Source organism: Copadichromis virginalis, linkage group LG7, assembly GCF_057382275.1.
Source record: "Copadichromis virginalis isolate Kocher_CV1m ecotype Utaka linkage group LG7, C_Virginalis_male_GT1.1, whole genome shotgun sequence".
NCBI lineage: Eukaryota > Metazoa > Chordata > Actinopteri > Cichliformes > Cichlidae > Copadichromis > Copadichromis virginalis.
Window position 1 is genome coordinate 41,489,567 of NC_140624.1, and position 17,149 is coordinate 41,506,715.

The 17,149-nt window shown below is 37.9% G+C and overlaps 1 protein-coding gene across 2 annotated transcripts in view; it reads left to right on the top strand.

The window, feature by feature from the left end:
- Positions 1-17,149, top strand: part of rabgap1 (RAB GTPase activating protein 1) — a 75,257-nt gene that overhangs the window by 45,116 nt on the left and 12,992 nt on the right. For both annotated transcript variants that reach the window (XM_085463407.1, XM_085463408.1), the window contains 7 exons: positions 5,393-5,506; positions 8,530-8,604; positions 9,416-9,541; positions 9,830-9,973; positions 11,463-11,504; positions 12,366-12,494; positions 15,191-15,283. In XM_085463407.1, coding sequence (XP_085319533.1) covers positions 5,393-5,506; positions 8,530-8,604; positions 9,416-9,541; positions 9,830-9,973; positions 11,463-11,504; positions 12,366-12,494; positions 15,191-15,283 — 723 coding nt within the window. The remainder of the gene's footprint in view (positions 1-5,392; positions 5,507-8,529; positions 8,605-9,415; positions 9,542-9,829; positions 9,974-11,462; positions 11,505-12,365; positions 12,495-15,190; positions 15,284-17,149) is intronic.

A 17,149-nucleotide genomic window follows, 5' to 3' on the forward strand; every position in this document is an offset into this window, starting at 1 on the left:
GGTGAAAGGTTTATGGCAAGCTTGATAAATATCACCCCATGTTCTCTTGGTGTCTTGGTAGGGTCCTTTAGGAGCAGAGAAAGAATAACAGAGTGACATGTCAGCTATTGTGTTGAGTCAGAGAAAATCGGGGACGTAAACAATAGAGAGCTAGCTATTCAGCCTTCTCACGGAAGCTCTAGTCTAGTGCTTAACTCCAAGCTTTAGATTCATGCACACACACACACACACACACATTTGCACTGTAGCGCAGCCATTTTTGGCTTACCCCCAGTGAAGACATTTTATTGGTGTTCTGTCAGAAAATGTTTTGTTCCTGGACTTTCACTCAGTTTATGGGTGTTGTGGGTCTCAGCAGTACTTGTTACTGATAGCCAAAAGTGTTCTGATGCATCTGTAATGTTTGTACAGATTTTTAAACAGAAACAGGCTGGTGTGCTCGAGAATAGAGAGAACTACAGAAAAGGCCGATCTGAGACAACCTAAATGCAAATGAATAAATAATTGTGGCAAGTCCTCCGAGAATCTTAGAACAACATATCTGCCGAGTCCACTTTAGAGAAAATGGCTGCTTCAAAGGGGAAGTAATATGATTTTTCTTATATTCTGCGATGCTTTTACAAAAGTGTAAAATGGCTGTCATTGATAAGGGCATCACAGGCACACAGCTCCAATCAGGAAAAACAAGTTGGCTTAAAGTGAGAGGAAAAGAAGCTAAAATGTGTTTTTTTTAGACAGAGTATGCACCAAGGAGGGGAGCTGTGCAATTGCCCACTGTAAGATAAATAGGAATTATTTTAAGTTGGGAATTGTGGAGAGCTCATTTAGTAGAGTCATAGAATATCAATATAGAGCAGTAAATGAGCAAAATAGACCCTCTTTAACGGGCATAGTGGTCTCAAGTAGAGACTGACTAACTGGTAGCTTGTACTACCGTTTGACATTGGCTATTTACGAGTCTGTCCATATTATACAAAAAGCAGCAGAATGAAGGAGAGTCAGGTAACACGTGAACAAGTAAACATAAAACTAAATATATCAAATTATAGAAAAATATCAGCTGATGAATCAGAAGAGCAGAAAGTGTTTTTTTTTTAATCATCAAATATTGGTAATTGGTAGTGATATTGGTTCCATATTAGTCAGGCTCTGACATGAATCAATATAATTTTTTCTGAGATCTTTTTTTTGGTCTTGTTTTTGTTTGTTTTCTGTTCGTACTCTAATTCCATTGATAATTTTCCAGTTAGCTCCAGATGTATTTTATCTTTCATGTTTTCTCTCTTTCTGCTTCTCTGTGTTTCTTTTTCTCACTTCCTCTCATGCTTCCGTACATTATGTTGAGATACTAAATGCATTTTCTTCCTCTCTCGTGCTACTCTAATTCTGAACTTTTCTTTAACTGAGCTGACAGATAGGGAGGAAGCTAATTGGCCATTATGTCAGAAGTCTTTGTGCATGCTCTAAACACTTACGATAAGTATGGCTAAGTGGTGCTTGTATAAACATGGATGGTTATCTTTCACAGAGAGACTATAGCTCTGTGGGATGTGCCACATTGGATGCAATGGTTTTCTCTTTGAATAAATAGATTTCTGGGACACAAGTTTTTAGTACCCTTGAGGCTAAATGTCTCAATCACTTTGGATTTTACTGATGCACTTTATGGTGAGGTCCTGCCAAGTTTAGAAGATATACTTTATTAGGTATTCTTGTTCTTCTTGTCCTTGTTAATACAAATATCAAATTGGCAAGTCACATGGCAGCAATTCAGTGCATTCAGGTTTGCAAATATGGTCAAAATGACCTGCTGAAGTTCAACCCGAGCTCTGGAATGGGGAACAGAAGTGATTTAAGCGACTTTGAATGTGGCATGGTTGTTGGTGCCAGACAGGCTGGTCTGAGTCTTGTTGATCCGCTTGGATTTTCCCACACAACCCAACCCTCTCAAGGGTTTACAGTGAATGGTCAGAAAAAGAGAAAATATCCAGTGAGCAGCAGCTGTCTGGGGGGGAAATGCTTTATTGATCCCAGAAGAGCGTCTCTGAGGGCACAGCACATCGAAACTTGAAGCAGAGGACTAAAGCAGCAGATGACCACACCAGGTGGGACTCAGCTAAGAACAGAAAACTGTAGCTTAATTTCACACAGGATCGCCTTTTTTAATGAGTTTTGATTTGTGCTGTGACATCAAGAATTTGCCATAAACAACATGAAAGCATGGATCCATGGTTCAGGTGCCTGAACCAAAGAAGACTTTCTTGACATAATTTGGGACCCTTAGTGGTGTTGCTGACCTTGTCTATCCCTTTATGACCACAGTGTGCCCAGCTTTTTATAGCCTTCTCCCTCAGGATAGTGCATCATGTCACAAGCTCAAATCATCCCAAACTGGTGCCAAAGAGTTCACTGTTCTGTACCAGGCCACCCGATTTCAACCCAATAGAGGACTTTTGGATGTGCAGCTGACAAATCTGTAGCAACTGTGTGATGCTGTCATGTCAATGTGGACCAAAAGTTGTGAGGAATATTTCTAGCAGCTGGTTGAAGCTATGCCGTGGAAAAGTAAAATGGGGATCCAACTTGCTGCTAGCAAGGTGACCGTGTTTAAAAGTGAACATGACTAATCTCAGATAATTAGATTTGTTATTGTGTATGTCCGATTGAACGAGAGCTACAGTGTAATTCAGAGCTCCAGCTCTGTGACAACCAAAAAACCAACTCTATAGTCACCAAAATTACTCTGAATTTCATCTAGTTAAATCACTTTCACTCACTGACTTAACACCTTCCCCTTGTTCTTAACTGTCACAGCTAACTGCCTGAGCCTTACACCAACCTTTATCACAACATAACCTCATTTAACCTCAACCTTAAAGTCAATTATTTACTCTAAAACAGTCGTTTGAAGGCAGAACAGAACATAAAGTCTTCATCCCATATTCCCAAGGTCTACAATTCACACAATACCATACATGTATACACACTCAGTGTTTTTTAGGGTGTGGTGTTAGTCGTGGAGTGGACCACTGTTGTTGGTCTCTTATCCCCATTAGCTTGCTTTGTTTAAATATCCCTTTCTTCCTGCATTTCTTCTCATACTTGCATTATTTTTGTTACACTCTCTTCCTTTGTGGAAGTTGGAACAGAAACCTCGGAAAAAGGAGGGACTTGATGGGTACAGTAACAGAGTGACCAAAAAGGTATAATTAGCTACAAAGGGAGCACGAGTGGTTTGAAAACACTGACGATTTAAATGAAGGGTTCTCTTTTAAGTTTACATCTACTTTGAGGATGGGTTTGCAGGATTGTTTTCTCGGACAGAATTTGATCCCCTGTAGGGATTAATAAAGGTTTAGTTATGCTAAAGTGCTCTTCAGCAATGGTTAAAAAAACATACAAGCAAATAACTCTAGGTGTAATTTATGAATTTCCAGCATGTAATGGAAACATTTTCCTACATGTATGAAATGAGTCTTACAATTAAAAAAAAAAAAAAAAAAAAGTTAATTTAACATTTTTGGCTGAGACATTATAGGTTTACACCGATGACTGAAAGTGTTTCCCTCTGTTGTCGCGCCAACGCCCTCATTTTGCTTGAGAGAATGATCCCGGCACCAGATTACAAAGTTCAGTGAACATCACCCAATACATAGTCCCAAATTTATACTTATTTTACCCACAAATGCTACATAAAGCTATGTTTAAAAGTGGGTTTGATTTGTTGTATACAAATGGGGAGTTACAGAGTAAGATTTTTTATTTAGAGGCCGTGTCTCTGAAATTCACTTGTGATGAATAATGAATTAAGTGGTGATTAATCTTTGCAAAGCACGGCTAGTTTAGATTATATTATTCACTGATCTATGTGTGTGTAGTATATCCACTCTGTGGAGTGATATGCCAAAGAAATACGTTTCCCCAGGCTTGTATATGTACTGTGTGCAATCTCCACACATACAGCCATGCGGTTCTGTGAAAAACTAAGCACATTTAAGGATTTAGTCGCTTGTAGGACCACCTTTAACAGCAATAACTTGAAGTAATAGTTTTCTTTATGACTTTATCAGGCTTTTACATTGTTGTGGAGAAGCTTTGGCCCACTCTTTTTTACAACATTGCTTTACTTCATTGAGGTTTGCGGGCATTTGTTTATGTTGAGCTCTCTAAAGGTCCACAGTATTTCAGTCGGGTTGAGGTCTGCCCTTTGAGTCGGCCATGCCATTGCATTGTCCTGCTGCATGGCCCAAGTCAGTTAGTTGGTCTACACTGAAATATACCAGGGCTGCTAGATGGATTTGGAACATTTGTGTACTCCCAAGAAGATGATTTTTTGAATCTTCTTGTTCTCCCTTGCATTTTCATCTAGTGAAATATCTTACCGGTTATATAAACTTGCTATGAAAGTTATTACTACTATAATAATAATAATAATAATAATAATAATTATTATTATTATTATTATTATTATTATTATTATTATTATTATTATTAAGTGCAAGTAGCAAAATTGGGTCATTAGTTTGAAAAGAAATGTGAATTTGTCTAAAATATTGATGTTGGGACCAAATAGAACTGTATTGTGTTACAGTAGCGCAAATAATTAACCTTGATGGCATGTACTTTCAATTTTACAGAAAAAAAAAAGCGTGCAATAGCAAAACCTTAAGAGCACACAGCAGTCTGGATAATAACTGCTTAAGCCATCCATCTATCCCTCTCTAAAGACAATATGTCTTAAACCTGATGCAGTTGCTAAATTCAGTTTATAGTTGCTGTAAAGTATTTCAGTCTCAGTTTATTTTCTTCCCAAATGACCATCTAGTTGACATCAAGTAGGTCACCAAACCAAGAATTGAATCTTACATACAACATTACACAAATTAAATTACCATTTAGTTTCCACTTTTGGTAAAAGCAAAGCTGTTAGTATATTATTTGTTTCACTGAACATGTTTTACCAAGTAAATAACAATATCTGTTTTGTGTTATGTGCCTGTTGTTTGCATACGTACTATACCATCAGAAACTAATGCTTATATTACGTATAAGAAGAAGTGGTCATTATTAGAGTCAAAGTGGGGTGGGCAGATACAGACAAATAAAAAGGCACTGAGCTGTGGACAATCTGTACGGTGGAAGGGAACACTCTGTCCTACCACTTTTTATTCCTGCCCCATACTGTAAATCTCAGCAATGTGTGAGGCCAGCAAATACTCTACAGCACTGACCACTGCTGGGTCTCTGCGGATTGATTTTTCTCTTTTTGCAGAGACCGAATAATAAAAATGGCTTTGAATGTTTTAGTTACTGAATTTCACCCTGCCTCTGCCTCTTCACCTCCTTTCAATCCACTTTAACCTCTCTCTCTCTCTTCTCTTTTCACTTTTAGGAGTCCCCTCAGGACAGCGCCATCACCAGGGACATTAACCGGACATTTCCAGCTCACGACTACTTCAAAGACACTGGAGGAGATGGACAAGACTCCCTCTATAAGATCTGCAAGGTGAGACACTTAACACACAAGGAGGAGGTTAATTTTTCCTCTGAAGTCAGCAGAGGGCATTATCCAGGCAGTCATTAAAATGGATTCACACAGTGCACAAAGCTACTGCAACAGCTGTATGCCAAATGAGGTGTAAACCATTTGGTAGCAGAACTGCAGAAACAAGTCAGCAGCACTCTTTTCCCCACTCTCCCCCACATTAACTTCTGCTGCGTGTAAATTTACAGCTTAAAATACACATAATGAAGAAATAACAGGGAGTGATAAACTGGGTCAAGAACAATAGTAGTAATACTTCGCAGTGCTCTTCAAGGATATTGGGCCAGTGGCTTAAGCAGAGATGATTAAAATGACGCTCCCACTTATTATAAATGTTAAGCTTTACTATTAGTGAGCAGTTTAAAGGTTTTCAAGAGGCACTCCAGGATAATCTGATATGTTTGCATTTAAAGATTACAATGAGTCATTTTTTTTAGTTTATTCAATAGAAAAAAGAACATCGTACTCATAAATAGACATTGATTAGTGTATAATTATATCTTCCAATAATCAGTGCATTGTCATAAATTGGGAATTAATCCATTTAAACTACATAGGAGCAGGGGCTGCCATGTTTGCCATGTTGCGCCACCATCTGAGCTGAGATGGGCGTCGCTGTTCCGCCTAATTATTTTTTATGTTTCAAGCTAGAGGCCGGCGGCATATGTAGTACGCCTCATAAATTACTTTTAATTTAAAGATCACAAATAGGTATTTTAAACTTTATTTATACATGGATATTTTAATTATCCCATTCTTATTATGTCTGCCTCATCCATTTCTTCTCTCTCTGCTCCCTCATTTCCACCTCATCCTCTTCCTCCTCACCTCAAGCCTCATGCTCTGAACACATGAAAATGTGCATAAACATGCTTGTTTTTTTCCTGATATTGTCAGCAGATTAGACATGCGACCGTCCCTGTTTATTACAGTCTCACATCGTGAGTGTCAGAATGTCAGATCCGCTTCAAAGACAGTTTCAATAACGCCGGCTAACAGTGACCAAAACAGCAACACTTACCGACAACTCACCTCAGTATGAGACAGAAGTGAGTTTCACTGACTCGTCGACTCGTATCAGACTCCTTTCACAAAGTTTTACAGCCTCCTACAGTGTGAATAGACGTGGACTCCAGCTGAGATAAATGGAGGACTGACATTCTGTACTTACTTCATGAATGGCGGCCAATCTGCAATCTACTGATGTCTAGCAGTGATATTTTTCACAGTGTACCTTTAATGTGCACTGCTAGTTTACTTTTCTGCTTATAAAAGGCAGCATTTTGTGGTCTTTGCATGCATGAAGTTTTTTCCTTTCCCACCCAACTCACTTCACTGCCAGATGTTTATGCACCACTACTGCAGGTCATTAAATTTTGTTTTCTCCCTCCCATAGATTGTTTTGTCCCGTCTCCCTATAAACTCTTCCTTCTTTCCTCTTTCCCCTCACCTGCAACCACTCGAAGCAGATAGCTGACCCTCCATGCTCGTCTGGAGGTTTCTTCCTGTTAAAATGGATTTTTTCTAGTCCTAGTGCTGCTCTTTGTGGATTGTCTGATTTTTGGGGTAGTCTTTCTAACACTGTAGGTTCTTTACCTAAGGTATAAATCACCTTGACACACCTGTTGTTGTGGTTTGGCTCACTATTTCAATTTCATACTAAATGGAATTGAATCAAAACTGAAATTCACATAATATTTAATAAATCTTTTAAATATTAAGAAGTATAAATAGCTGTAATAGACAGCTTGTGTCCTGACATAGATTTGTAAACTCACACCCACTCATGAAGTTGTTTTTTTATAAAACTGCATGTAATTACAGGTGAAAAACAAGCAGTTGGTTAGCTTGCAGCCGTCGTTCTTGATGAAACCTGTCAGAAATAAAAATAATCTCCATGTGAAATTGAATCACATTTCTCTGGAATACGATATAATTACTATGTAAATGACTGGCTCCACAGTAGGTCTGTAGAGCAGTAGTTGAAGGTGCCAACGCTAAAATCAACCGCTCATTAATTTACTTTCTCACCGGGTTACTGGGTGGTTCAGTGAGTTCATAAGAGTGAAAAGCAAAACAAGTTTTTTTTAAATCGAACGCGTAGTTTGGTGTGCGCGTTTGATTCAAAACGTTGGCGTTTTGATCATCGAGCATCTGTGCTCTCTTTCTCATGAAAACGAGCACGTGCGTCAATAATATGCATACATACATCTGAAGCTATACCTCCATAATTCGTCACGAATGTCCCGACTGCAGTGCGTTCAGTTTTTAGTTTCATGTCATTTATTATGTATAACTCAGGTGAGGACATCCATCTCTTCCCAGACAACCACCTCCTCAGGTGTGTTTAAATAATTCAGCGGGCCCTCCCTCTCCTGCATGTATGGATTGATCCACACTTTGTCCGTTTGATTCATGCTCATAATTTGTGTTTGTAGCTCAGTAGGCCACTACAGCCCTTTCGCCTGATTCTCTCCCTAGCTCCCAAAGCAATTTAATACATAACATTTGTACCAACATTTCCTTCAGACCCCTTTTTTCTTGCTTTTCTGTTTGTTTCTGAATCTATCCAGTTAGACTTGATTTCTTTAGGTCCTATTCAGTCTTTCTTCATTATTATACTGCCACACAGCTCATACTCATTATAATTTAAGGGTGAAAAAATAAGATATTTGTTTCATTTTGTTTGGCTTACTGTAATTGTGGGCGGTCACTGCCTGTTCTGTTGATGTGTTTTGTTTAATGTTTCTTGTAAATGTAGATATATGGTATACTAATTACGTTCTCACCATCAATTAAATGCAGCACAAGATCAGTATTTACACATTGCTTTGCAGCCTTGGTGTAACTTCCCAAATCTTTAGAAAAAAATGTATGCTATACTATACAAATACATTAATTTCTTTATTTCTTTTTTTAAATTATTATTATTTATCGTGACACTAGTTTGTTACCTTTCTTTCTGTCTGCATTCTTTTTTTTAGGCTTATTCTGTTTACGATGAGGAGATCGGGTACTGCCAGGGACAGTCCTTCTTGGCTGCAGTGCTGCTGTTGCACGTGAGTTTACATACCAGCATGTCCAGGGAAAAAAAAAAAGTATTTCAAATATAGTGTCATAGCTGAGCGGGGCTGTTTTATTTCCTTTGACATCGATACCCTTCCAGCTTTCAGAAACACTGGAGGATTGGCTTAATTTATTACATCCTCCATCCTATGTTTAATGTCTCTCAGAACTTGGTCAATAAGTACCTATAAAAGGAAATTTTAGAGGTTTTATTTGTTTATGTAATGTAGACGGCAACATTAAACCACCTGCCTAATATTGAGTAGTTCTCCCTTTGCACTGCCAAAACAGCTCAGACTCTCTGGGGAATAAACAGGTCCCCTCTTGGGATGGGCTGTGTTGACTGGGACCAAGCATATCCTACAATTGCTCATTGGGATCTAAGGTGTTTGGAGTCCAGACCAACTTCCTAATCTTGTTGTTGTGTTCAGGAGTATATGTTGCAGTAACCCCCACGCATGTGTCTCTAGCAAAGGTTTTAACCGCAGAACTCTGCATAGTCATAAGGCTTTAATGTTGGGGGTTTATTATTTTTTTTTTTTGTGTGTACAATATGGTCACAGTGATCATCTGAAACCTGTAGCTTGTTTTAAAACTCCTCTGTGGTCCGGAGAAATGCCAACAGTGCCACCTAGTGTAGAAACAATGGCCATTTTTTATAAAGCATCTGACCAGAGGATTTTTTAAAGTGACATTTTAGAATTTCTTGGGGCACTTTGCAGTTAACTTCATGTGAAACCCTTGTTTTCAGCATGACTGAACTGACTTAAGGCACTAATAAGTAAATCTCTTGGTTTTCTTTAGATGCCAGAGGAGCAAGCATTCAGTGTCCTGGTGAAGATCATGTTTGATTATGGGCTCAGGGATCTTTTCAAGCAAAACTTTGAAGATCTTCATTGCAAGTTCTTTCAGCTTGAGAGACTTATGCAGGTTTGTATGATATAAACTTGTATAACTGAATGCTCTGCGCACCTGTACACTGATATATACTATTATATTATATAATGTAATACATAAGACCAGCAAGGTGTATTACTTAGTATTTAAGTAGAATTGAAGTGATTTCTAGCTGCTCTCCTTCCTTTCCCCCCCATTTGCTATCTTTTTTTTTTATTACATCTTCCTTTTCTCCTCCTCCACATTCTTCAATCTGCTTCTCTAACCCCATGTCCTTTTGTGTCTTTATTGCTTTTCTTGCTTTCAACGTGTCTGTTCCAGGAATATATACCAGACCTGTACAACCATTTCCTGAATGTGGGCCTGGAGGCTCACATGTACGCCTCACAGTGGTTCCTCACTCTCTTCACAGCCAAGTTCCCCCTCTACATGGTCTTCCATATAATCGACCTGCTGCTGTGCGAGGTTCGTAATCTAAACACAAACCTCAGTGACTTCAATCGACAGAGGTAATGACTTATTAACTCATGGCATAGAAATGCCCTCAGCTGTTAAAGGCTGATGGGGTGTTGTGGTTACCCTGCCAATCCGGCAGGTGACATGATGTGACATGGAGATCCAAGTTTGTGAGTGGGGTAACTCGAGAATGAAGCGACATAGGAGTTTTAAATTCATACCATAGGTGTGTCTACAAAAAATATTGAAGGAGTTTGAATCTCTGTGACCTAAACCTTCAGCTCAAGGTCAGAGGTCCAGTCTTCTGAAAATTGTTTGAATTGATAACTCAAGAAGGAAATCGCCTCGGATTCTGAAATAAATTTTATACAGTGGTGTGAAAAAGGGTTTTCCCCTTCCCGATTTCCTTATTTTTCTTCTCTTGTCACACTAAAATGTTTCAGATCATCAAATTCAGATATTAGACAAAGATGTCTTGATGGATGCTCAATCATCCAGGTAAGGAAATCCCAAAAAGTTGATTCGATTCATCTGGATGTAGCGTTTTTAGTGGAAGAAATGTTTCGTCACTCATCCAAGTGACTTCTTCACTTTCAGCTGAGGTCAGCTTCTTGATCATTCATGTGAAGAATGATCTGCTAGTTTCAGTCATTATGCAAATATATTGTTTACTTAAACTGAACTCAGCTTTCCAAAAATTAGGTTAATCACAGTTAAGTCATGATTTAACAAGATGGGCAATTGCTTTTCACACAGAACCAGGTAAGTTTGGATAAGTTTGGATAAGTTTTCTTCCTTAATCAGTGAAATCATTGTTTAAAAACACAATTTATTTGGGTTATCTTTGTGTGATATTAAACTTTGTTTAATGCTCTGAAACATGTAAGTGTGACAAATATAAAAAACTGTAGTAAATCAGGAAGGGCGCAACAACTTTTTCACAGCACCGTAGGTACCATAGATATCTTTTTTTTTTTTTACCCTGGGAATTGAAACTCTGAATATAGGAAAACCCTCGTCTCATTAATCTGCTGAATGATGTCAGTCCAGTGATGGTGGAAGAAAGCAGCAGGACTTGGGATGTGGTTCAAGATTTAGGAATTTATGACCAGACCCAGGGAGACTTGTTTCAGATCACACAATAACTCAGACCAGGGTAAAGTCTGACCTTCCGGTGTAGCGGTCCAAGCTGAGCAGCTGTCTTCAGATCCTGTGGAGAGATATGAAGTTACCCCATTAAGTCAGACCGCTTTAACAAATCATCTGGGAAGAAAAGGAGCAGCCGCTGTGCTTATCCACATACTTAGTAAAAGTATATCCCTAGAAACAAGCACACCACTTAAATATGGGGTTTTATTATGAAAGCACTTTAGATGTTTTATTTTTTCAAGAATAAGCATATGACAACGTTTATGTGTGATTTTTGTCAGTCGCTTTTTTCATTAAAACTTTAAGCAACAGTAATTAATCAATTCATTTTGTTTTTTTCTCCCCTCAGGGCATTAGTGTAATCTTCAATGTGGCCTTGGCACTTTTAAAGGTAAGAAAGCCCAGACAAAAAACGAATTATTTTATTGTTCAGCCACACCAAAGTGAAAATGGGACAGCAACCTCCTTGTGATGAGGGGAAATTGGTTGATGATTGTGTGTAGATTGCAATTGTGTTGTTGGCAACACCCTTAACATCTGGGTAAGGTATTTATGCAGGTCGACTGGCAGGAGGCAGCCTGAGACTGCAGTCACTCAAGCAGATTGGTGAAGGTTTGCAAATAAGTTCAGTCTAATTTTTAAAACACAAAAGTTGCTTTCAGCATAGCAGCTGACTGCAAGTGGTTTACTGACCTGGTCCCCGTCTTCGACGTGACCATTGAAAAGTCAATGAGATCACGATCAAGTTTATTGCAATAAATTTGGTCGTGCTGCTCCAACCGCCGTCTTCTTTAGTGTGACTGTAGCATCAAACCAATGAGCATTCAAAGATGGCCAGAAGATTTGAGTGGAAACAGAAATGGAGAGGTTGTGCCAACAGAACCTCAAATTCTAAAAGGTTTATGCATGTGAGACATGTGCAGCCTCACCCCTCTGTTCTGTGCTAAAAGCAGTGCACGTGCTTTTTTTTAAGGGGACGTTGTGCTTGAAGAACACAGTTCCATCCATAAAATAAACAGGCAAAATAAAATAAATCTGTGGAACAACTTTTATTTTACCATAGATTTATAGACTTGGCCACAAACACAGTCTTTATCTTAGTGCTCACGTGTTCCTAACCAAACCCAGGATGTTGCCTTAAGAATTGTTTCTTCATTTAACAAAAAAGGAAATGAGTCTTTCCTTGACAGGCTGTTTAGGCTTGAGTAATGTAAATTTATGTCTAATTTACCTTTTATCTGCTTTTCCCCAGACATCGAAAGATGATCTAATCCAAACAGACTTCGAGGGTGCTCTCAAATTCTTTCGCGTCCCTGTTCCGAAGAGGTACCGCTCCGAGGAAAACGCAAAGAAACTGATGGAGCTGGCCTGTAGCATGAAGGTTAGTTTAAAGCAGAGCATGTAGTACTTATACCTGCTCAACCTGGCTTTTTCTTAAAGATAGTAGACTTGTGTCTTATTGTCATATTTTGTATAAATAAGAATAAACAGATGATTTTCTTAAAATATTCAGAAAGCCTCAAACCCAACTGAACAGTAAATTATTAAACAAAATATATGGTACCAAATATGTGATATATGATCATTAGTTGATCATTTGCAGATCATTATGCACAAAAGTAAAAGATTTTTTCAAGCAGTATTTCTCAAATACCACTAGGGGTCACTGCCGTGCTTTACACCAACCTTAACAGATAAATCAAACACACGTGTCTTTTTCAGTATCTCAAACAGGCGCACTCGCACCTATGTCCTGACCCGTTTTGAACTGTCTGGCCTAGGTTAAGGGACCTGACTTTGAAGGTAGCTTTGGGCAGAGATATTTATTTGCACAGACTCTGTAAAGGAGCCAGCAGACCGAGAGATTTGAAGTTTTTGGTTCGCAGTTAGACAGCTGGGCAGCAGGCAGATCATGTAATGATCTTCAGCAAAGAAATATCTGCTGGAAATAAATCGGAGGTATCGCTTTTGAATTTAAATCATAACCACCAGAAAAACACAGATTTTCTAGCTTATACTCCTTTTGGCTTATTTGACTTCTTCTATATGCTGTCTTTGAGTATTACACTTATCTGTGCTGCTTTTTTTCTTTAGGGATTCCCCGTAGCAAGTATGTTATCTGGCAAGAGAAAATAATTCCAAGAATTCATTTGAGGTCACTGACTACTGTAATGACTTCACTGGGAATTAAATCTCAGTCAAGGCAGAGTAATTTGAAGCTTGGATAGCAATGTGGGGTGATGACTGGCTGTATCAGTAACTAACCTGAAACGACTGAAGATACTGGCTGACTGGACTACAAATTGTTCTGGGTTGCAGCTGTGTTGGAAGCTTTATCTCAGATTTGACTTTATGTGATCTTTTTCCAGGTACACCCCTTTTTTTTTTAAATGTATTAATTTCATTTCGGGAAGTCAAAGTAGCAACAATTAGGTCGCTTCCTTCAAGGTGACTGGAATCTTGAAAGTTTTTATTTTTTTATTTATTTTTTTTACAGCAGGCTTTTATTCTGAGGTGTTTCTCATAAACTCAGAGTTATTCTTTTAATGTATGACTTTAACCTTGGAAGTCCAAAGTTTTCCCAGCTTTGTTTCTTCCTTTAAATCTGAGCCCGGGCTGAGGTCATCTGTGACTTTGGTATTTCTTTTTTTTTTTTAAACGGAATCTTGAAATTAATTATAAAAAATGTCTCCAAATTTATTCTCATAGTTCAACTTTCATAACTTTCTTCGTTGAATGTCAAATTTATTCCCTTCCCCTTTTTTAGTTTCTTAATGTACCCTAATTCATATTTTTAAAATAACCAACATTATTGGAAAATGAACATATATATAAAAATTCAACATCCTGCTTCCTAAGTCATTGAACTATAAGAGATACAAAACCTAAACAAGGCCATTTGTATCATCTAAATTATATTATCTGATATATATCTTATCAACTTTACATCATATTCACAGCAGTGTTAAAGCAGTGCTGAGTATCTTTCCAGGTTGGGAGTCTGCAAACTATTTACTTAACTGCAGTGAGAGGTCATTATCATTATTAGATTTTTAAAGTCAGTATGAGAGAAGTACTTGTGTTGTGCATTCAGCTCACAAACTGTATTCAAGACATAATCTCAGGGTCAAACCAGGTCATTTATGTTGTCTCAGTGTGCTTTTGTTGCACCAACCTCCTCTTCTCATCTGCCAGCCTTATGACTTCTAATGCTAATATATGCAAATTACCCCAGAAATTTAAATAAAACCATAAAAGTTTGAATTTCTTTCTTGGACACTTTTAAAAAAAAGTTTGGCGCGTCAAAGTTTTAGCTTGTGTTCATACCTTATAGTTCTGTTTTTGAGCTACTACACATGAGCATGCGTGTGCAGATATGTTTGTGCACCTACATACAGTATTAGTAGTTGCAGTTGATTGAAACCTTTCAAAGTGGAAAAATATTCTCTGTTTATAAAAAACTTTGGACTCGGGAGGTTTGTGGATACTCTCTGTACTTCATTGGCAATTTAATTATGAGCTGTTGGAGAACCAAAGTTTTGCCGTAGATGTGAGAAAAAAGACAATAAAAGGATGGATGCATTAGAGACCTGCTGCCCTGAATGACCTTCTGTACTTTGTGGAGGAGAACGTGCAACCAAACACACTGAGAGAATGCATAAAGACACATGAATCGGAACAGCATGAAGGTCATGCTACATCATTAGGTAATGAATGTTGAGATTTCAACATGGGGAAAAGTATATAGTCAAAGTATGCAAACACTGTAGTGCATTGATTGTGAACCCTTAACTAAGGGCATTGAAAATCCACACATCTCATTATAAATTGGTACTGGTAAGATTAGATGTTACAAACAGTAGCAAATTGGCCAATAATACCACCCCGTGTGTTGTTACATGTTATTCAAATGCATGAATAAATAAAGCTGCAGTCGAGCAAAGATTAAAAGTCTTCTGTCTTTGTTTGCAAAAGACTTGAAAACCTCTCCACTGGCCGTCACATTAAACCAAACTTAGTAAGCTAGTTGTATTTCCTTTCTTCATCATTTGTTGTTTTACTCTTTCTGCTCAACAGATCAGCCAGAAGAAACTGAAGAAATATGAAAAGGAGTACCACACCATACGGGAGCAGCAAGAGCAACAGGAGGCCCCCATCGAGAGATATGAGGTACGTGGTTTTTCTAACAAAATATTTCAGTCCCCTTTCTTGTCTCGATATGTTCAATACAGGAAGGTTAAATGATGAGTATATTTTTCTTTAAAAAACTAATGGCAAAAGGAAAAAGAAACCAGCCAAAACAAGAATGATATGCTCCTCCTATTTAGCATAAAGCAGTCTCATCCTTCCTTTTCCAGGAACAAAATGTCTGGCACAGCGCATCACTTAAAATAACAATAAAAATACGGCAGAACAAAAACTGCATGGTTCATAACAAACCGTTATTCTGTTGGACTTCCTCTTCCTCCTCCTCTTATGTCTGTTGTTTATCTGCTGGGCAGGGCATTTAAAAAAACAAAACAAAAAATGTTGTATCATTTTTGTTAATGTTGGTTCTTCTCACGTGTCACTCTAATCTTTCCCCAGAATGTTTTGATCTTTCTCCACTACCAAATACACAGAACCGTTATTTCTTTTGGCTCTGTGCATTCATTGCTTGGTGTAGTGTTTAATAGACTGGCCTGGACAAATCTGCCATGGCGACCCCCTGGGGAAAAGGGGTGTGGCATAAAGTACCTATACATACCCATGCTTCAGTATTGTTTGGCTTGTTTGTTCTGTTGGCAAAATGATATGCTTAACACTGAGAAAAGTTTTAAAAGTGTAGGGGTGTTAGATGTTGCTTATATGGCAGTCTCAGCTCATTGCTGGCTAGTTACTAGGTCTATATAATTCAACTTTTATAGATATAAATTAGATGTTATTGCTGTGAAATTAAAAAGATGGCATGCTCTCATATAGTGCTGTAGGTGCATATTATTTAAAAATACATTATGAAATATTGTTCCATGCTTTTATAGCTCATAATGTCATGTTTTTGTTGATATTTAAACATGCCTTTGTGGTGGGTTACTAAATGACTTACAATTTACAAAACTTTTCAGCAGTAAAAATATTTTTTAAAAATTATATCTGTTCAGATTAGAGTTCTTCAGAAAACGTATATTATTAGAATTAGGATGATACAGATCTCGCTTAACTTTTCTTTATATTGTTTTCTGTCTTTTTACATAGTAACATTATTATTTTAGTGGTTGGTTGGTTTAACCATTTCAGTATTCATGAATTATGTGTCATCCCCACGATTACCATATAGTGGTAAAGCAGCGACTATATTCTGACATTCATAGCTGAACAAAGTAAATCTATATTTCTTGTGGACCTTGACAGTCCTTGTTCAGCAAATAAAAACTACAAGGCCATAGAAAAGCCTTTAACTATACATTATGTCATTTCAAGGGTAACAAGATGGTTTTGTGCACTACAAGATCATCCATCACTTCTTTTTTTTTGTTCGTGTCCAAAGAAGTGTTTTGATCTTGGGGTGTTTCTATTTTTGCCATGTAAGAGGGATTCATCTGCTCTACGCTAAAGTCAAATGTTCACGCCAGTTTGAGTCATAGTAGTGATAATAAAAGCTGGAGTTGTGTAGTCCACACTTTAATACAAGGATATGTAAATCCATGTGCAAATGGATCAGGATCAGACGGCTTAAAAAGAAGAAAAGTGACACAGACATGAAATGTTTTAACAAAGATGGAAACGTTGACCTAGAAATAGAAGGAGAGGTGTTAGAATTTGTGCTAAGTGCTCCGACTTTATTCCCACTACAGCTGTAGATTGCTGTTATTGATGTACAAACCGGTTATGTCTTGTTAAACATTACAGACATCTCTTACTTTGCGGCTACGTTTTCAGCTGATCAGAGTGAACTTTTATACTCTCGGTTTCATATGTGTGTTGTCGCATCGCTCTGGAAACTGCTGAACCAGTAAGACATGTTTGCACAATCAAACTTAACTCCATTTCCTTGCT